The sequence below is a fragment of the Talpa europaea genome (assembly GCF_964194135.1).
Source record: "Talpa europaea genome assembly, chromosome: 10".
NCBI lineage: Eukaryota > Metazoa > Chordata > Mammalia > Eulipotyphla > Talpidae > Talpa > Talpa europaea.
The window spans coordinates 13413677-13435867 of record NC_140077.1 but is presented as its reverse complement, the minus strand read 5'-3'; the positions used below and the strand labels follow the sequence as shown (position 1 = coordinate 13435867).

The 22191-nt window shown below is 34.9% G+C and overlaps 1 protein-coding gene across 2 annotated transcripts in view; it reads left to right on the top strand.

Annotated features, from left to right (window-relative positions):
• The window catches only part of SHOC2 (SHOC2 leucine rich repeat scaffold protein), a gene marked incomplete at both ends in the record, with an annotated part of 35662 nt that extends 14370 nt beyond the window's left edge, over positions 1–21292 (top strand). For both annotated transcript variants that reach the window (XM_084246256.1, XM_084246255.1), the window contains 6 exons: positions 4937–5067; positions 9939–10127; positions 18094–18216; positions 19063–19200; positions 19522–19639; positions 21084–21292. In XM_084246256.1, the coding sequence (XP_084102382.1) occupies positions 4937–5067; positions 9939–10127; positions 18094–18216; positions 19063–19200; positions 19522–19639; positions 21084–21292 (908 nt within the window). The remainder of the gene's footprint in view (positions 1–4936; positions 5068–9938; positions 10128–18093; positions 18217–19062; positions 19201–19521; positions 19640–21083) is intronic.
• Between the last annotated feature and the right edge of the window lie 899 nt (positions 21293–22191).

Below are 22191 nucleotides of genomic sequence, written 5' to 3'. Positions count from 1 at the left end.
TAGGCCCCTTTAAAGTGAGTACTTCTAGACTACTGATAATTCTTTCGTGATAATCACTGTCATTTACTTCTAGGCCAAGATAACTGACAGCTCATAAAATATGGAAAAGAGGGAGAAAGAAATGGTGAGAGGTAAAGCTGGTTGCAGTTTAGTGAGAGAGTGCTTCAAGAGATATTTATGGTTTCTCTGATTTAACCCTTAGCCTGCTCTATTAATGAATAAAAAATACATTCTCTTTGTGTAAAAAAATTTAAATTCAAGAATTACCTATGGACTCAGGAATTACTAAGCTTCAATATAAATAATTTTGTTTCAAACTGTGAACCTGATACTGTAAAGACTTTTGAGATAATTTAAGGGTTTTATGACAAAGAAGGTAGGGAATTTGAAGTAGAACAAACATTATATTTTCTGTTTCTTCTCAAAATGAGATAAAGAGAGAAATATGCAGCAAGACCTTGCCTTCAAGGCTGGAGCACAGAACAATTCACAGAGGTCTTTTTGTTACACTGGGCTCTGAAGAACTGTTACATTAACTATGGTTATACCAACAAGTAGAGTTTTAGTAAATAGGTTTTAGGTAATTACAGTATAACTTACATATACAACTTTACTAGTTTTCTTTTTAAAGGTGGTGTTTTTTGTGGTTTTTGACATTTAAGAATTTTTATTTTGTGTTTCTGTTTGCTTTCAGTTTTTCAATGTAGTGTTTGTGAAAAAATGTATTTTTGACTTTGTTTCATTATTAGAACTATATGTCTTCCTGCTGATTTTCTGCTACTTTATTAAAATAAGATTAAGGCTATTTGAATTAGTCTTACTCAAAAGTTACACTAAATTAACCTACAGATGCTGATCATAATTGCAGAAATTGAAAGCATCTTACTTTAATTCATAGGCTATATTTAAAAAATTTGCTATATTTAAAAAAAATTGACAGCACAAGAAAGCAAACCTGTAAAAGCAAAACATACAACAATTATTTGTAAAAGTTAAGCACTTAAATGCAAGCTGCAGGTGATTAGTAATGATAACTGCATTTATAGGCAGAAGCCCAGCAACATTGTTTTATTTCATAGCTTCAGTGGTTCAATGGTTCAAGCAAGCTCTGACTTGATTTCTAGACTGCTGTTTAGTTTGTGGTTAAAACTTCTCATTGCTCATTAAAAGAGGTTAGAGTTGAAACCACTGCAGAGGGTGAATCACAGTAAATACCAGACTTCTGAGGTCAGTTTTTTTTCTTCTGGCGTAAGAGAATTTGGATATTTCATCCTTATTTTTCTCATCTTTTATTTTGCTTATAACAATGGGTTTTGGTAAAGTATGGATGACTGTTTTATAATACCATGCTCTCAAGAAATGATAAGGCATTTACAAATGTGGGGTTCCTTGTCAGAATAGCATATTCTCATGGAGTACATTTTTTTTAAGTTCAACCTCTTTTATACCCACAAAAATGAGGGATTGGAAGGAGGGAAAAATTAGGAAAATTGAAAGTGCCATTTGGTTTAAATAAGCACTAAATTTGTTAAAATAAGCACTAGTGTGTGGTAATTTCACTACACCATTTTTATTTTATAATTTTCAAATTCTGGAAACCTATTCTGATATTAAAAGTGAGAAACTTAGAGTTATTTTGCTTTTGGAAGAGAAGTTCTTGGACTCTTGTTCTATTGACTGTACTTCTGAATTGAATTTGGTTACTATACTAATCTGTTACCACAGGACGCTTTTAGGTTTCAGTGAGAATTAAAAAAAAAAATGGATATGGTACTATATTCATCTACTATTCTACTGTAAACAGTGATTGAATGAGGCATGCCTGTTGATGAAGAAAATTTCTGAGGAATTTCTACTTAAAAAGCCCTTTCCTCTTCCAGCAGATTTCATAGTCCCCTTAGTGAATGCTTCAGCCATTTTATTACAGTGGAACAGCTTTCTTCCATAGGGCTGTGGTGGTCAGAGTAAGGAGAAAGATGGTCTTTTCTACTTCCAGTTCTCACAAGCGTTTGCCTTTTATCTTCAACTGTATTAGCAAACTAAAGTTTTATCAGAAGATCTTAAAAAGTTCTTCACAGTCAGACATTATCACTACTTACAAAAAAATTTTACCTTTGCAAATCTTGCTATAGCTGTAGGGGCCAAGAGCATGGAGTAGGCAAGGGAAAACATTGATACCTTCCCCTGCCCTCCCCATTTTGAAAGGATGTGACCAGAGGGCACTAGCCTTCACTTTTGGTGGAGATGAAATTTGTGACTTGTCACACATACACAAGGACATATGTATTAAGGATATTCATTAAAGAATTCTTTTTTAAATATTAGAAACAAACACCATCAATTGGGGAATGATTAAATAGATAATGGTACACACACATCAAAGAATACGGTGGTTATCCTCCACACTTGGCATTGGCAAGGCTGCTCCCACATGCCTTTGAACCCCACCACCTTCAGGCATGGCAGTAGTATCCCTGGCAAAACTGACCTTGTGGGATTTGCCAGAAGTCTAGTTTCCATGGGTTTTGAATCTGGTTGCTTCTGGAGGGACTGCGAAAGTTCTCAGGGATGGTTGTCTGGCTATCAAAGATGTCCCTCACCTGATGGGATTCCTGAAATGTTGGGAGCAGGGTACGGTATGGTGTGTGCATCCTGCAGTTCATGCGGAATGTTGGCTCGTAATATACCAAGAGGTACTGACTTGGCCAGACTTAATTTCTGTCTCGTAAGAGATGCCATTTATAATCTCTATCCCTTTGTGCAGACAGTGGCTTCTCCAGCTATAACTGTTGGAGAGGCTGTTGAACAGGCTGATATAGGCTGCTACTGAGAGTAGCTACCAAAAACGATGCTTGTGTGACAGTCATGTGTGAACCAGCTTACTAGGTGACTGTCTCCATGTAGATACAGAACTCCAACAATGAAGATGTCTCCTTGGAGCCTAGATGCCAGTTAGTTTTGAAGGCATAGTATGATACCCATATGGTACAGTAGGATAAAGCAATTTCAGATTACTTCAGGAAATACTAAGTAAAGGAGTATCTCAGATGCCCTTTTTGTACATACTGAATCCCAAGTTTCCCATTGCAATTTTAAATGGATTTATAAACTTGTATGATACTTTGAATGTTGACAATTGGTGAAGGAACTCAAACTTTAGCTGTTCTATCCTCTGTCTCTTTCAAACATGCCAGACCAGCAGGTACTGCACTCAGTGAAGATGATGGCAAAAATCCGCCTGGTCTATAGTCCATATCAAACCCTTATACCCATACCAACTGCATATGCAAGAGCAAGAGGGGCTGATAGGATGTCTTCATTTGGTGACTTTATTGCAGTTTCTAATGTTTGTGATAGCCCTACTGCCAAAATTATCCCCAGAGTTATCTGATGGTATTGTTGCATCAGGATTTGAAGAGCTAGCTTTACAAATACTTTATAAAACGAAAAATGGGAGCTACTGTGTTCTTTAGATGGACCAGTCTTACAACAAGATGAAAATGAAGTTTGCACTTTCTTTGGTCTTTAAGTGAGAAGAGAAATAATGGTGTCATTGACAAGTCATTACTTAGCAATGTTGTTATTAAAAAACAAAGATTTGCTGGAATCCACAGTCTGAGGCCTTACTGTAGGCACCACAGCTTTTAAGTATACTCAGTGTAACTCCTTGTGTTATGCAAGAATACTCAGGTTACTGGCACTGGAGCTGGACAGTAGTTTAGGATACACTGCGTACATCCTGCGGGAGTTAAGGCAAACTCCTGATAATTCAGACATTATCCACAGTGATTTCATTGAAGTTTGAAACTAGAGCGAATCATCAATGCCATTCATCAATATGTTACTGGAGTTATTGGTGAGGATTAAGATTTGAAAAAATGGAAGGTATTTGAGGAAGAACTTGAGATACTTACTAAGGCCCAGAAGAAGGAATGTGTTGATAAATTCAGTGAAGTTTATTTTAGCTCTAATACTTTCTTTCCTTTCAGAGGCAATACAGACAGGCTAAATGGAGTGGGATGGTATACTCCTTCTGGTTCTACTTCTGACAAAGTTTATGATTGAGGCTTGAGATTGTTGTGAATAATCCTCGCTCTTTCCAGTCTTTCTTTCATTACTGATTTTATCACATACTGTCTGGTTTTCTTATGTGTAGGTGAAAAATTATGTATGATATTTTCAGAATACTCTTTTCAAACAAAATCATTTAATCTTAAAAAATTTAATGGTTAAATAAAATGAGTTCTATGTATATTTACTCATAAGAAAATATTTCTATGACCTGTTACACGGAAGAGGTAATATGTCACATATCCACGGCCAGGGAGCTAAGCCATATGTGGTACAGCAGACTCTCCTGTCTCACCCACTGCTCCCCTTAGCAGTGTATTTCAGTAAATCTGCCACTTGTGCTCCCCACTCTGTCTCTGGTGAACCTTCTTACCTCCCCCTACCTCTGCTCTATAACCCAGTTTTTCTACACACAAAAAGTGCTGAGAGATAGATCTCATTAATTGCATGTTAGATTATAAATTGTAGTTATCTAGGGAGGAGAGAAAAATGTATTCATGTATTTTGTAATTCAAAAAAATTATTTGGTGAGGTAGGGGGAATACAGAGTTGTACTTGTTCTCTTTTTCCTCTGTGATATCTAAAAATAGGCTGCTTAGAAGTTGCGTATCTGAGAAAAATTATTGCAAATATTTGTAGACTTACAAATGCTGTGCATTTCGTTATTTCTCTAAGACAAGTAGACACAAAAGTATTTCATTTTCATACTAATTGACAAAATGTAGTTCCTTGGTAATAGAAGTTAAGGATCTTGCTAAAATAGTACTTCAGAGTAATTCATAAATATTTGGTTGATAGCCTGAGACAGTGAGAGACTCACTAGATTTAAAAATGAAAGTATTAATTTCCTTTTTTGTCTTCACAGGAAACCTGTCCAGCTTAAGTCGTCTTGGTCTGAGATATAACAGATTGTCAGCAATACCCAGATCATTGGCAAAATGCAGTGCACTTGAAGAATTAAATTTAGAGAATAATAACATCTCTACTTTACCAGAGGTAAGAAGTAGAAACAAATCTGCAAAATAATGACAGGAGAAACTAAATTTTTACAACAGGGTAAATAATTTTATGATTGTGAGTATGCTATGAATAACTAGCTCCCACCGTGGTAAAAATTCCAAAGAAGGAAGAATATGTCTGATTATAGGAACATTTAAAAAAATGATATTTTTTTCTTTCTTTTGTGCGGAAGGAAAAAGCCAAGGTGGAAAATCAGTGTGCTGCATTCTTCTTTAGCACCACATACATCTTTCTGATGTCATTTTGGGAAGTGGTGATAACAATTATTAAGGAAAGGGTATCAGACTGGATTCAAAACTTAACTACCGCACCTTGTTCAGTTATTAAAAAAAGAAAAAGTAGTGTAGATGGATGATAAATGAAAAGAAAGAACTACATACAACACACTATTATAAAGATTAATATTACCTACAGTACTCCTATTACCCAAATTATTATTTTGCTTATATAATATTAGAGCCTATTTAGCATATGTCTCTATCACCAGAATCTGTTATTTTTTTTCAAATAAATTATTTTTAATTTGATTTTTCTATTAGAAAAAGATTTTCACTTACTTTGCTTAGATGTCAACTGGGAAAGATATAGTACTCTTTCTATACTTTCTATAGACTGTTTTCCTCAGTGTTTATTATTTTCTCACTTTTGCTTTTTCTATTTTGCTACCTATTATTTTAGCATACCCAATGAATTATATATCTGCTTGTGGTTATTTAATAAGCAAATCTTATTGTAATCTAACAAAAAGCTGGAAATGTGAATTTGTGGATTTATAAGCTTTGCAAAGTTTTTTTCTAACAATTCAAAATATCTTCTGTAAGTAACTGTTATGTTTAGACTGTTACTGGTTTTTCGTGTGTGTGTGTGAGAGAGAGAGAAAGAGAGTTAAAAATAAGGGTGTTTTGGATAAAAAATTTTCAAATTTATATTTTGATTTATAAAGAACAATTGGGTAGATGAAGTTACAGATTTGTAGTAATTATAATTTGATGGGTTCCTTTTAGGTTTGATTTATGAGTTTAACACTGACCCCTTTATAGTGTCAGTATGCCTAAATCTAAAGAGTGTCAAATTTCACAAAATGAGAAATTCAAAATTTATTTTATATATATCCAGTCTTGGTCTGAGATATAGCAGATTGTCAGCAATACCCAGATCATTGGCACGTGGGTGTATGTTTATTTTTATTTTATTTTATTTTATTTTATATATATATTTACATCATTTTTCATTTTTGCACAACATATGCATTTTCATCTTGGTTATAGTCCCCACACAATTCCCAGCCCCCTTATTTTGACCCTAATCCCTCCTTCCCCCACCCCATAGAGTGTCTCTGGTTCATAGTTGCTTGTTGATTTTCATTTTTACTTTATTGTAATTAGTCTTTTTCCTGGTCCCTTATTTAGGTTTTCTAAATTCCTGCTATGAGTGAGACCATTCGGTATTTTTCTTTTTCTTTCTGTATAGCTTTGAATTTATATCCTCTCCAAATATAAAATCAGGGGCTGGTGTTTTAAAAGAAGAAAGACAAAATTTAAAAGACTACTAACTAGCTTGTGCAAGGAAAAAAAAGGAAGGGTACAAATAAGCAATAATTGTGCAAGTAAACAACATCCATTCTAATAGTAACTGAGATACTAGTAACTGGCCCATTTTCAAATAGAGAAGACCCTTGATTGGCCTTGTCCAAATATGGCAAAGCAGTAATTATTGGATACCTCTTAAGATACAGATATTGTGTTAAGTACTTTCATATTTATTTTGTGACTCAAAAAAGTGAGGATTTACTTTTCTAAAAAAGATTTATTTATGCATATAAGAACTGGGGTACAAGCCAGAGGTGCGGGGGGGGGGGAGGTGAGAGGATTCACCAGAGACAGTGGGGAACTGAACAGGCTGATTGAAATACACTGCTAAGGGGAGGAGCATGCGAGACAGGAGAGGTCTGCTGCACCATGTGGGTCAGCTCCCTGGCCGGAGATCGAATTTGTGCTGCACTGGCTGTGGATAGTTTCATTGTGTTGCGTCTTAACCCCTTGTGCCACCAGGATTTACTTTTTCTTTTTTTAAAGATTTATTTATTTATGCATACAAGAGCTGGGGCACAGGCCAGAGATGCGGGGGGTGAGAGGATCCACCAGAGACAGAGTGGGGAACAGAACAGGCAGACTGACTGAAACACACCACTGAGGGGAGCAGCGGGCGAGTCAGGAGAGGTCTGCCTCACCATGTGGGTTGCTCCCTGGCGGTCGGGGATTAAACTCGTGCTGCAGAGGCTGCGGATTGCTTCATAGTGTAGGATTAACCCCTTGCACCACCAAGGAGGCCCCCCAGGATTTACTTTTGATTAGAGAACTTTAGTGAGGACAGCTCTCTTTAAGTTTGGCTCTGGAAGGTATGTGTGTTTATGCTTGTGAGTGTGTATGTGTGCACATGGGTGTATGTTTAAACCAGCCCATTTTCAAATAGAGAAGAAGACCCTTGATTGGCCTTGTCCAAATATGGCAAAGCAGTAAGTCATATTTGAAAGTACTTTGTGCTTTGAAAGCAACATATGCCTAAAGCCAATGTGTAATTATCTACATTTTTAATAAGCACAATAAGGAAAACAATAAAATCCATTAAACAGCACTTACTAGACATTCAAGCTGAGTTCGACAAGAAAAATCAGGAAAGTGATTTTCAATTGGGGTTCTCTATATTGCTGAAATTACAGCCTGCAAAATGACTCTACTGTTCCATTTGATGTCTGAAAATGGACTATATTCAATGTAAACATAAGATCAAGCAATTTAAGACATTTAAACATGTATGCTCAAAGCAAAGACTGGGAACGCTATATGTGATTTCTTTCCCATTTAAATTTTTACTGTAATCCTACTAGTTATTGGAGTAATCTCATCAAATAGGAAAATAAGAGAAGTTATTTTCTTGGCCACGTTTGTTGCCTTAAATATTTTTCTGGGAATATGGTGAAAATGATATTGATTATCTAGTTTACCAAAGGTCACAAAAACTGGTTAGCAGAGGATCTAAGTAAGATAGGAATCAGAAGTGACTGACTCTAAAACAATGATAAGCAATCTCAAAGCTTCACAGTATAATCTAAGAATGAGGCTAGAGAGTTTCCTTGTTACCCCTTTTCAAATAGCCTTAGATATTAACATTTTATCATTGAAGCATATCCGTTCAATAAAGTAATCAGTTGTAAGAATATTGTTTTAACCGTGAGATGCAATAAAACTCATTTGTTTTAGGTAAAGAAAGATGTAGATATTTTTCCTAAATTACTGCCATGCAATTTTCTCAACAGCACTCTTTGTCTACTTTTTATCTGTTTATACTAGTGGAGACACTTCTTTAATGTTTAGTATAAAGAGCAAGTTTCATTTCACCATAAAAGTGCACCTTCAGTTATATAGTTACATATTTTCTTCAGTTGGCCTTGCAAATCAGCTGATATCTCCAGATACCAAGTCTTCAATTTCCTTATGGAAAATAGTTGAAATATGAACATTGTTTAAAACACACACGCACAGAGACACCTCCACTGATTGTTTTCTCCTTGGGCTTTTACTTCAGTCTACAAGGTTTTCTTCTATTTATCTGACTATTTAAATTTTTTTCATCTTTCAAGACCTATCTGTCTAGAGCTAGAGCTGCTTTTCTTGTTATTCCACTATTTCTTGTTTTCTTTGAATTTAAATAGAAAAGGAATTTACAGCTTCATCACTTATATGTCATCTCTTAAACTCTTCATTATGACCGATAAAATAATGTGTTATTTTGCAAATGGATAAACTAAGAAGAATAACTTGCCAAAAGTCACAAGCTACTTATAGAGCCAGGTTTCAAAACTGTTTGATGGCCTATACCAGTATTTCTCAAACATATGTATGAGCATGTAATAAATCACCTGGGAATATTGTTGAGAGTCATACTATGATTCTGTAGGTGTGGAGCCTTAGAGTCTGCAATTTAATAAGCTCTCAGGGGATGCTGATACCAGACATTAAATAGTGAGAGCCTAGTCTATATAATTTATTATTGATTATGTGCAGTTATATACCATTTCCTGTTTTTTTCCTGAATGGTTTATTTCTCTAAATAGGGTTTATTTTTCTTAATGACAAAGATTTATTTTATAATACCTTAATACCTAGTACTGTGGTTACATGGTAAGAGACTGAAATAAGGGGAGATAGGGTGATACACTTGTTTGGTAGATGCATATTCCCTTAGAAGTTTTACCACATAGAAGAGCAATGTATCATACAATGTCAGGATGTACTATCATTTTTTGAATTTAATATTCCTAAATGAAAGCATTAAATTACTTTGTGCCAGGCATTATATTTATCTTAAAAATAATTTAGAGATTGGTACTTAACTAACACCTAGATAGTATTGGCCACATAGCAAGTGTCAGAGTCAGGACTCACACCCAGGACTAACTGATAGTTACTGCTGTGTAGACTGAGTCCAACTGGCCACTTACGATAAGACAACTCTTCCTGCAGACATATTTTCTTTACATTTACTGAGTGCTTTAAATAAATTAAAATCAAAGAATAAAAATCAGGAGATATCAAATTAGTGAATTTTTTGGTTTTTTGTAAAATGTAGAGATGACTTCATTGGCTCCACAAACCTATGTTGAAAGGCAACCAATGACTAGAGCTGAGGCGAGAGACTGTCATTCTGGGTGAGGCATTACAGATCTGTCCAACCCAGCCTCTAATGTTTGTTCCCTTCAGGGCCCTTTGAGACATTTGTGTTTGGGACTGCTGCTCTGTACACAATAAGTCTTGTTATAGTTCTTATGCTTGTTTCATTTTTTACAGAGTCTTTTATCAAGTCTTGTGAAACTGAATAGTTTGACCTTAGCTAGAAATTGCTTCCAGTTATATCCAGTAGGTGGTCCATCTCAGTTTTCTACCATCTATTCCCTGAACATGGAACACAATCGAATCAATAAAATCCCATTTGGAATTTTCTCCAGAGCAAAAGTATTAAGTAAGCTGAATATGAAGGTAAGTCTCTGTGATGGGGAGAGCGGGTAAAAGCTGTTATTAATAGAACATGTGCAAATACTTATGTTTTCTCTATCACTGTGTGAATGGGTACTTGTTTTGTGCTAATGGGGTCTAATCTGATAATAAGAGTACTTCAGGGCAATTTGTTTTAGATAACAAAGCTCTTAGGACTGTGCTTACCTTTAGCGATTTGTCCTAACGAAATTATCTTGAATGTCCATAAAAGCATAGCTGTAGGGATAGTTATTGTAGAGCTTTCTACTTAGTTGATACCAAGTTATTAATAGACATTTCCCTTTTTTTAAAAGTAATTTATCTTATTGGAATATTATGGAGCTATTGAAAACAGTAGTCTAAAGAATGTTAAATACTAGCTGACATTTTCAACTTACTAAGTAGAAAAAAGTTAAAGCATGTAAAACTCTTTTTCAATATATCTTTTAAAGTTGTTTTTAATGTGCTTAATTATATATTAAATGTCTATAGACTTATATCATACATATAAGCAGTATTTACCAAAATGTGTAAGAATTATTTATGAGTAATCTTTAATTTCTTCTTTTCTCTATATATATATCCTTTATAGTGAATGACTTTTACATTGTTGTAAAGGGGAGGGGTGTATGGGGAGGAATCTGTTTCCAAAGGAGGAAAGAAATGAAAAGTGATTATTTTCCAGTGACTTAATTTGTAGTGAAAAAACCTTAGCCCCAGATGTGATAAGTAAATTGGCATATAGCTAATTCATGATTGAGGTGGGAATCTAGGAAATCTTTATTTTCTGCTTATAGCTGTAGTTTTTTTTCTATTGTGTTATAGTACATCCTTTTGTCTTTGTGCCATTTCAACATAATTGTGGTTCTTTGAACCACAGTCTAAACATGTAATTTCTTTTTTTTTTTTTTTTTTTTTATAATTCACCAGCCTCCTGATGGTTTTATTTTGTGTTGAAATGATAACTTCTTAGTATCTTACTTTTTCTTATCTGCAAAATGGCAAAGGGAGATGACCTGATACTATTTATTCTCTAGTGGAAAGTAGGGCATTTCACCCCTGGGAGTAAGAGAGAGAGAGAATGAGGGCTGGTAGACACCACCTTCTTCACAGGACAGGATGTCTTCTCCTTATGCAAAGGCATGTTTTTGTAATCTTCTAAAACACTTGAACATCTTCCTTTTTTATTTTATTTATTTTTTTTTTTTAAATTTGTACTTTTTTTTTTTTTTTTTTTATAAATTTTATTGTTATATTCCCCATACAATTGCAGCCCCCCATTCTGACCCCAATCCCTCCCCTCCCGCCCCCGCCCCCCTAAAAGTGTCTCTGGTTCATAGTTTTTTGTTGATTTTGATTTTCACTTTCTTATAGTTATTCATTTTCCTGGTCCCTTATTTAAGTTTTCTAGATTCCTGCTATGAGTGAGACCATCCGGTATTTTTCTTTTTCTTTTTGGCTTATTTCGCTGAGCATGATCCCTTCCAGCGCCATCCATGTTGCTGCAAATTGCATGTGTTTATCTTTTTTGAATGCTGAGTAATATTCCATGGTATATATGTACCACATCTTCTTGACCCAGTCATCTATTTTTGGGCATTTGGGTTGTTTCCAAAGCTTAGCTATTGTAAACAGTGCTGCTATAAACATAGGGGTGCAGGTGTTCTTTGGAATTGATGTTTCTGTGTCCTTTGGGTAAATACCTAGGAGTGGAATTGCTGGGTCATATGGAAGCTCTATGTTTAGTAGGTCCAGAAATCTCCACACAGCTTTCCACAGTGGTTGGACCAGTTTGCACTCCCACCAACAGTGCAGAAGAGTTCCTTTTTCTCCACACCCTCGCCAACATTTGTTGTTGCTAGTTTTTTTAATATGTGCCATTCTCACTGGTGTAAGATGGTATCTCATGGTAGTTTTGATTTGCATTTCCCTGATGACAAGTGATGTTGAACATTTTTTCATATGCCTGTTGGCCATTTGCATTTCCTCTTCAGAGAAGTTTCTTTTAAGCTCTTCTGCCCATTTTTTGACTGGATTATTTTCTTTGTTGTTGTTGAGACTCATCAGCTCTTTGCAGATTTTTGTGATCAGTCCTTTATCATTAGTGTTGGGTGCAAAAATGTTCTCCCAGTTGGTGGGGTTTCTCTTTGTTTTTGTTATTGTCTCTTTTGCTGTGCAAAAGCTCTTTAATTTGATATAGTCCCAGCTGTTTATCTTTGCCTTCACTATCACAGCTTTGGGTGATGTGTCTGTAAAGATGTCTTTGATGTGCAAATCACGTAGTGTTTCGCCTATATTTCCTTCTATATATTTTATGGTTTCAGGTCTTATGTCTAGTTCTTTAATCCATTTTGAGTTGATTTTTGTGTATGGTGTGAGGTGGTGGTCAAGCTTCATTCTTTTGCATGTAGCGACCCAGTTTTCCCAGCACCATTTATTGAACAAACTTTCTTTGCTCCAATGCATAGTCTTTGCTCCTTTGTCAAAGATTAGTTGACCATAAACCTGTGGGTTTATTTCTGGATTTTCTATTCGATTCCATTGGTCTGTATGTCTGTTCTTGTTCCAATACCATGCGGTTTTGATGATTATGGCTTTGTAGTATAGTTTGAAGTCTGGGAGTCTGATGCCTCCATTCCCTTCTTTTTTTTTTCAGGAGAGCTTTGGCTATTCGGGGTTTTTTGTGATTCCATATGAATTTCATCAATAATTGTTCTATTTCTTTGAAGAATGACATTGAAATTTTGATTGGAATAGCATTGAATCTGTATATTGCTTTTGGAAGGATGGCTATTTTAATAATGTTTATTCTTCCAATCCATGAGCAGGGGATGTCTCTCCATTTCTTTGTGTCTTCTTCTATTTCTTTTAACAGTGTTTTATAGTTTTCTTTGTATAGGTCCTTTACCTCTTTTGTTAGATTTATTCCCAAATATTTGATTTTTTTTGTTTCAATAACAAAAGGGATGGTCTTTTTGATTTCTTCTTCTTCAGATTTATTGTTTGTGTATAGGAAGGCTACTGACTTTTGCGTGTTGATTTTGTATCCTGCCACTTTACTGAACTGATTGATGAGTTGAATTAGCTTTTCTGTGGAGTTTTTGGGGTTCTCTATGTATAATATCATATCGTCTGCAAATAGTGATAGTTTGACTTCTTCTTTTCCTATTTGGATTCCTTGGATGTCTTTCTCTTGTCTTATTGCCCTGGCTAGGACTTCCAGTATTATATTGAAAAGCAATGGTGAGAGTGGACATCCTTGTCTTGTTCCAGATCTTAATGGAATTGCTTTCAGCTTTTCACCATTGAGAATGATACTGGCTGTTGGCTTGTCATAGATGGCCTTTATGATGTTGAGGTATGTTCCTTGTATCCCAAGAATTTCAAGGGCTTTTATCATGAATGGGTGTTGCACTTTGTCGAAAGCTTTCTCAGCATCTATTGATATTATCATATGGTTTTTATATTTCTTTTTGTTGATGTGTTGGATAACGTTGATTGATTTTCGGATGTTAAACCATCCTTGTGCCCCTGGAATGAATCCAACTTGGTCGTGGTGAATTATCTTATGGATACATTGTTGGATTCTGATAGCTAAAATTTTATTGAGGATTTTTGCATCAGTGTTCATTAGGGAGATTGGCCTGTAGTTTTCCTTTTTTGTGTTGTCCTTGTTCGGTTTTGGTATTAGTGTAATGTTGGCTTCATAGAACGTGTTTGGTATTGTCCCTTCCTTCTCAATTTTTTGGAAGAGTTTGTGAAGGATAGGCACTAATTCGTCTCTGAATGTTTGGTAGAATTCATTTGTAAATCCATCAGGTCCTGGGCTTTTGTTTTTGGGGAGGTTTTTGATTACCATTTCAATTTCGCTAATTGTAATTGGTCTGTTTAGGTGTTCTATTTCTTCTTTATCTAGCTTTGGGTGATTGTAGAGTTGTAGGAATTTGTCCATCTCCTCTAGATTGTTAAACTTGTTTCCATATAACTGTTCATAGTAGTTACTGATTATTCTTTTGATTTCTGCTGTGTCCGTTGTGATTTCTCCTCTTTCATTGATGATCCTGTTTATTTGTGCTTTCTCCCTTTTTTCCTTTGTGAGCCTGGCTAGGGGTTTGTCTATTTTATTGATTTTTTCAAAGAACCAGCTCTTGGTTTCATTGATCTTTTGGATTGTTTTTTTAGTTTCAATTTCATTTATTTCTGCTTTGGTTTTTATTATTTCTTTTCTTCTACTGGTTTTGGGGTTTTTTTGTTGTTCTTTTTCTAGATCTTTGAGCTTCGAGATTAGGTTGTTTCTTTGCGTTCTTTCTTGTTTCTTGATGTGAGCTTCTATTGCTATATATTTTCCTCTTATTACTGCTTTTGCTGCATCCCATACATTTAGGATATTGGTGTCCTCCTTGTCGTTCAATTCAAAAAATTTTTTAATTTCTTCTTTGATCTCCTCATTAGTCCAATGGTCTTCCAGTAGTGTGGTTTTTAATCTCCATGAGGTAGGAAAGTTCCTTGCCTTCTTTTTATGGTTTATTTCTATAAACATGTAATTTCTTGATTCTGGCTATACCTGATTCTATCTGTAAATGATAATGCATGTATCATTTACAATTATTTGGAAGTATGTAATAAGTGAATGCATGGAAATTGGAGATAATTATAATATTAAGTATAAAATTTATTGTTAATCATTATTGGCAATTTGAGATTTAGTAGGTAAAGGCATTAATTCTGAATTTCCATTTATAGGAACACAGCAGTCCAGATGTAGATTAGTTTTTGCATTCGGTTACACATTTTTGCTAAACTGATGTCATTGTAATGTGTTAGTTTGGGAAGGCTTACTGTTTTCAAGGAATAAAACTTTGGCTAGAGTTTTGCCTTAAATTTTCTTCAAAATCATGACAAATATTTAAAAAAAACTTTTTCGGGCCTCCCTGGTGGTGCAGCGGTTGAGCGCTGGGTTGCGAGGCTGCCCGCAGCCTCTGCGGCGCCAGTTCGATCCCTGGCTGCTCCCCGTCCACTGGATGAGGGTCCCACATGGCGCGCGGACCTCTCCTGCCACCCACTGTTCCCCTCAGCAGTGTACTTCTGTCCTTCTGCCTGCTCTGCTCCCCGCTCTGGCTCTGGTGAATTCTCTCACCCTCCCGCGCTTCTGACTGTGCCCAGTGCATGTATAAACAAAACAAACAAACAAATAAATACATAAAACATGCCTCTATTAAAAAAAAATTTTTTTTTCTTGAAAGAAGTCAAAATGAAACCTGGCATTTCCTCTTCATGTAAGCACCAGTAGCAAATTTTTATAATGATAGTATCTTATCATACTATAACTACCAGTAGTTTAGACACAGCTAGATAATTAGTTTAAATATAATAAAAGATGAACTCAGTTTTCAAATAAATATTTGCCATGGGATGCTTTAAAAGCAGTACTACATGGGAAGTTTATAGCAATAGTGGCCCACATAAAAAAAAGAAAGATGTCAAGGTAACAATCTAATATGGCAGTTGAAACTAGGAGAAGCACCCTGAAACCAGTAGGAGAGAAATAAAAAAAATTAGAGTAAAAATAAATGAAATAAAAGACAAAAAGATCAGTGAAACCAAGAGTTGGTTATTTGAAACAATAAATAAAATTGACAGCCCATCAGCTACACTTACTAAGAGAAGAGAGAGAAAACCCAAATCAATAGAATCAGGAAGGAAAGAGGTGAAATTACAACAAATACTGCAGAACTACACAGAAGCTCATGCAAACAAATTGAACAACCTAGAACAAATTCTTAGATTCACACAGTCTCTCAAGATTGAACCAGGATGAAATAGAAAGCTTAATAGTCCAGGTACAGGGGCCTCCCTGGTGGTGCAAGGGGTTAAGCACTGAACTATGAAGCAATCTGCAGCCTCTGCAGCATGAGTTCGATCCCTGGCCTGCCAGGGAGCAACCCACATGGTGCAGCAGACCTCTCCTGACTCGCCCACTGCTCCCCTCAGCAATGTACTTTGGTCAGTCTGCCTGTTCTGTTCCCCATTCTGCCTCTGGTGAATCCTCTCACTCCCTGAATCTCTGGCCTGTGCTCAAGCTCTTGTATGCATAGATAAATAAATCTTTAAAAAAAAGTAGTGCAGGTACAAGTACTGAAATTATGAAAAAGTAATAGAAATTTTCCCCCAGAAAAAAGCCCAGAACCAGATGGCTTCTCCAGTAAATTTTACCAAATTTGGAAAGAAAATTTAATGCCTAGCCTACTCAAACTCTTCAAAAAAATTAAAGAGGGAGGAAAACTCCTCAATACATTCTATGAGGCCAGCATTGTCCTGATCCCAAAACCAAGCAAAGATAGTACCAAAAAAGAAATAGAGACCAGTATCTCTGATGAATGCAGATACAAAATTACTCAACAAAATCCAGGCGAACGGATACATTCACCACAATCACGTAAGCTTCACCCTAAGGATGCAAGACTGGTTCAGCATATGCAAATCAATCACTGTCATCCATCAGATTATAAAAAGGAAGACAAAAATCACATGATCATCTCAATAGGTGCCAAAAAAGCATTCAACAAGATCCAACATCCATTTATGATAAAAACTGTCCAAAAAATAGGAATAAATGGAACCTATCTAGATATTACAAAAGCCATATATGGCAACCCAAAGACAACATCATAATAGTGAGAAACATTTCCACTAAAATCAGAAACAAGACAGAGGGCCTCCCCGGTGGCGCAGCGGTTGAGCGCTGGGTTGCGAAGCTGCCCGCAGCCTCTGCAGCGCTGGTTTGATCCCCTGCTGCCAGGTGAGGGCCCCACATGGTGCGCAGACCTCTCCTGCCGCCCACTGCTCCCCTCAGCAGTGTACTGCCTGCTCTGCTCTCCCCTCTGGCTCTGGTGAATTCTCTCACCCTCGCGCGCTACTGACTCTACCCAGTGCTCGTATAAATAAATAAATCTTTAAAAAAAGAAACAATACAGAGATGTCCACTATCACCATTGATATTCAGCATAGTTTTAGTTAGAAGTCCTAACTGAAACATTAGGCAAGTTAATATAATAATAATAATAATAATAATAATAATAATAATAATAAAAATAAAATACAAGGAATTCAAACTGGGAAAGGAGAAGTGAAACTGACACTGTTCACAGATAACATGCTCATTTACTTAGAGAAACTGAAGGATTCTACAAAACAACTTACAGAAATAATGAGTACAGTAAAGTGGCAGGATATAAAGCAAGTAAATAAATATTTGCCTCATGAAATTTCTCTTATGGGGATTTTATATAAAATGAGAAAAGTGGTCCATGTACATTGCAGAAAAAATAAAAAATACAGGTGAACAAGGAGGACATAAAATAAGCCCTCCCACCAGTGAGAGGCAACATCCCTATTAACATGTTGGCATGTATTATTGGTACCTAACTGGGGCAGGGTTAGGTACTGATGGTTTCCCTTTCAATATTAATAGTCACACAACAATGTGTTGAAAGTTGGTATTGATCGAAAGTCTTTAGACTTTCCCCCTGTCCTTTATTGCTCAGCATCTCTAGAAATGCTGAGCTTATCTGTTTTCTTGTGAACTGTAATTAGATATTCTTTCAATATCTAATTCAGTGTGTTCAATACATTTCTGTAAATTACTGTGGAATGGGGAAAATATCCTATTTATCATTGGGACCTTTGAAATCTAAATTGTTGTTATATGTGTTATATTTTTCTATACCTAATATAGATAATCACATGAGAAACAAACTTGCAGTTTAGCCTCCAAGTGAAAACTTAGTTGCTGTGTGAAAAACTTCCAAGGCATATAGTTTTTGTTGCTTTTTTCCCCTTTTTGTTTGGATATCAACTAAGGAAATAAAGTTTTCTGTTTAATTAAGAAAGCTCTTGCATTGGGGGTTACATAAGGGGTTTTACTTTTGTGGTGGTTCTTTGGATGCAAGCATCTTTTTGTCTTTGCCAGGACAATCAGTTGACATCACTTCCCTTGGATTTTGGAACTTGGACTAGTATGGTAGAATTGAATTTAGCCACCAATCAGCTTACAAAGATCCCTGAGGATGTGTCTGGTCTCGTTTCTCTTGAAGTGAGTAATAAAAGAGCATTTAAAATTGAAATCAGGATATTGGTATTTCTTCCTAAGGTTGTGGTTAGGATTAAATACAACAGCACATATAATACATTAGGTACAGTGTCCTGTAAATAATAAACTCAGTAGTAGCTGCTATTATTATTTTTTTGGTCTTATTGTGTATGTTTATTATATCATGGGTGGTATAACCTTTGGAGAAATAAGTGGGTATAAAATACTAACCAAATCTTTATGTATCAATAGATCTTTGGAGCCAGTGTTCTTTTTACTATTCCCATGCCTAATGTTGTCTCCTTCCCCCCAACCCCCTTCTAGATTGTAACTTCTCTGAGAACAAGGACTGCTTTTCTCAACCTTTTTTTGCCCTCTTCAAATCACAATTTGTATTTGTATAAATTTGCATTATATTACAAATAATAATTGTTGTGGGCTGATATAGGCAGTTTAGAAATCACTTATTACCTTAACCTTAAATAATGGGCTTATAAGGGGTTTTGAATAAATAATTGGTTTTCTATTAGATATATGTTTGTAACTATTCATTATCAAAATATCATTAGCTAAAAGTACCTTAAAACAAGTAGTTAATAATTTTCTTTTTTGGTAATTTAATTAAATTCTTTCCATTTGCTTTAATTAGTTTTGACTTAATCTGATAAAATCTTTTTTATTTCTAAATATCTAAATACGTAATTGTTTTTTAGAATAGTAAGTTATTATGTTACTACCTTTAATATTTGCTACTTAGCAAGTTGGTATAAAATTAATATAAAATTTTAAGTCATGCAGTGGTAATATATAATTCCGAATGGTCAAACGCTATCAATAATTTATCTTTAGGTTTTAATATTATCAAACAATCTTCTAAAGAAGCTTCCCCATGGTCTTGGAAACCTTAGGAAGTTAAGAGAGTTGGATCTAGAGGAGAACAAATTAGAATCCTTGCCAAATGAAATTGCTTATCTTAAGGATTTACAGGTAAAACTTTATGCTGATTTTATGTTGTATGATTATGAGGATACATTCCAAATTGCATGTTTTTCTTAAGAATTTCATCTAATTCTTAGAACAGAGAGATTTTTCCTGTTAGAGTATTAGGGCTAAATTTTATATTCCTTTAATCTGTTTTTTCTTCCTAAAAAGTGTGTTTTTTAGAGGAAAACAAAGTGATTCTCATCCTAACAAAGCTAATTTCCCTGTTAATTTATCTCCTTTTTTTAGTCAATGTATTATTTTAAATTTACATCAGTAATATGAAGTTTATGTATTTAATCATCTTTTGTCCTGTTAATCTTCTAGAAATTAGTTCTGACAAACAACCAGTTGACCACTCTCCCCAGAGGCATTGGCCATCTTACCAATCTCACACATCTAGGCCTAGGAGAGAACCTGCTTACTCATCTTCCTGAGGAAATTGGTATGAACCCTTTGGATGCTTGACTCTGTACTGATAGTTTGCTCTTACTTGTTCAAGTACTATTTCAGATAAATGAAAAATCAACTGTGTTTTGTCAACTGAAGTTAAATCAGACTTAAGATTTCTTTTATAGGGTACCAGTAGTTGGTTGGTTGGTTGGTTTTGATGGGTTTCCTCATTGAGTGTTAGTATAACACTATGTTTGACAGTGTTTTTGCAAACTTGCATTTCCAGTAGGTTTGACCTTAATTTCGAAGTTCTTTTATATTTATTCTAAATTCAAAAAGTTACAAAGACTTAAATTAGTGAAGTGTATTCAAAAGAATATTTCCTTATGAGATTTTAGGTACTTTAGAATTTTCATGTCCATTATTTAATATAATCAGTATGACTACCTTGCATTTTAGGCAGTACAGGTTGTAACCCCAGTTTACAAGCTACTTCTTCACTTAGTGATTCCATGTATCATATGCTCCCATATATACTGTGCTGTTCCAGAGGCACTATAGGTTATTTCTGGGGAATAATTTTGGAGTACGATAGTTCAAAATCTGGCTCTGCCCCTTACTGGTTTTTTTGACTTTAGATAAAGTACATAAACTACATAAATTTCCTAAGCTTCCTTCTTTCCATTAAAAGAAGGATGATACAGTAGCTTCTCATAGGGTTGCTCTGAAGAATAAAGTCTTAAATATAAACAAATTCATTACCTGCTAGCTATTATTTTTTATTTGTTTTCTATGTGTCATTATCAAATATTATAGATTTTGAAGTTTAAAATAGAAACATATGAATCAACTTTACACTTTTATTCCTAATCTATATATTTAACTGCCTCGTGCAATTGGTTGAGACATTTGCCTAGAAAGTGAGAGTTAGGATCCTAAGACAGTCTAATAAAAATTTTTGAAAGATTACATGGATTGATTTTTGGCTTATTATCAAAAATGTGATAATTCTCTTAGTGAAAGATTTATACCAAGTAGCAAAAAACTTTGCACAAGAGTTTATTAATAAGAGAGATTATCACATTATTTATAACAGAAAGTAACTATAGGCATTGACTGTAAATTTACCTCTTGAGTCTTGAAAAAAACATATATGAATGCCAAGCTATCCCAAACAGCATGTAGCATGTTTTGTTTGTTTTTTTCTCCAACGCACTGCCCAAGGTTGAAAATGAACCATCCAGGAAGAGATTCTGACTTAATTGGTATGGAGTATGACTTGGACATTATAGTTTTAAAAATCCCCCCAGTTGATCTGAATATGCAGCAAAATTTTAGAACCACAATTGCAGAGAGTTTTAAAAGTAAGAGAAGAAAATAAGAGGAAATATATATTCAGTATGTATAATGTCCAGGATAGCATCATGACAGTTGAGTGTATTTAATACTAACTAATTTATTAAAAAATAATTGATTTGATTTTTTTTTTTAAACAGGTACACTGGAGAACCTAGAAGAACTGTATTTGAATGACAACCCCAACCTGCATAGCCTTCCCTTTGAGCTGGCTCTTTGCAGCAAGCTTTCAATCATGAGTATTGAGAACTGTCCACTCAGTCACCTTCCGCCTCAGATTGTTGCTGGGGGTCCTTCCTTCATCATTCAGTTCCTAAAGATGCAGGGTCCATATCGTGCCATGGTCTGATACAAATCTGCTGGTCCCACACACTGTTCAAAAATAGACTGCCATCGATGTTTCATATCTATATCTGTATCTATTTATGTAGATATCGATATATTTGGCAGATTTATAAAGACTGCATTATGTGTTTATGCTAATAGAGGAATCATAGCCATTTAGATTTTTTTTTTAATTCTGTACAAAAAGCTTGTGTAAGTTTTCTTTGCTGAACTGAAGGACATTTTTCTGTTGTGTAATATGATAACGCCAGTTTGCTTAAAACATTTGCCAACAGATTGTGAAGTTAATAAATTTAAGGGACAGAGGTAGTATGGTTAGATATACTTTTTCTTAGCAAAAATAATTGGCAAGCAAATTTTGTTACAACTCTTCATATACATTTTCCCCTTACCAATTGTCAGATCTTTATAGTATTATAGGCCCTGAAGTTAGACTTTTTCTTTTAACTTATTTTGAAATTTGAGATTTAAATTTTATATATTGTTTACAGTCAGAGTAAATCACTGGATTTTTTTAATTGTTTTGATTTGCTCTGTTTTAATCATTCACATCTAGAGTTTATATACTCTGCTTACCAATTTGCATCAGCTCTTTTAAAGATATTTGCTTGTTGAAACAACTGGCAAAGTGAAAAAATACAGTCAAAAATTCTAGAATTCCTTTCATCGTGTTTCTTGGTTCACTTACAAAGCAGAATATCTGAAGTGAGTTTTGGGTTGGCGGGGAGGGCTTGGGCACATTTCCTGGTAAAACTATCTTAAGTTTGGGGGAACAGAAGCTTACAGTGCAAATGAGTTTTCATTCCTGAAAGTTGCAGATCCACAAAAATAATAATTTTGGGAAAAATATACATAAACACACATTCTATATGTGTATATACAATGCTATATAGATATGTATTT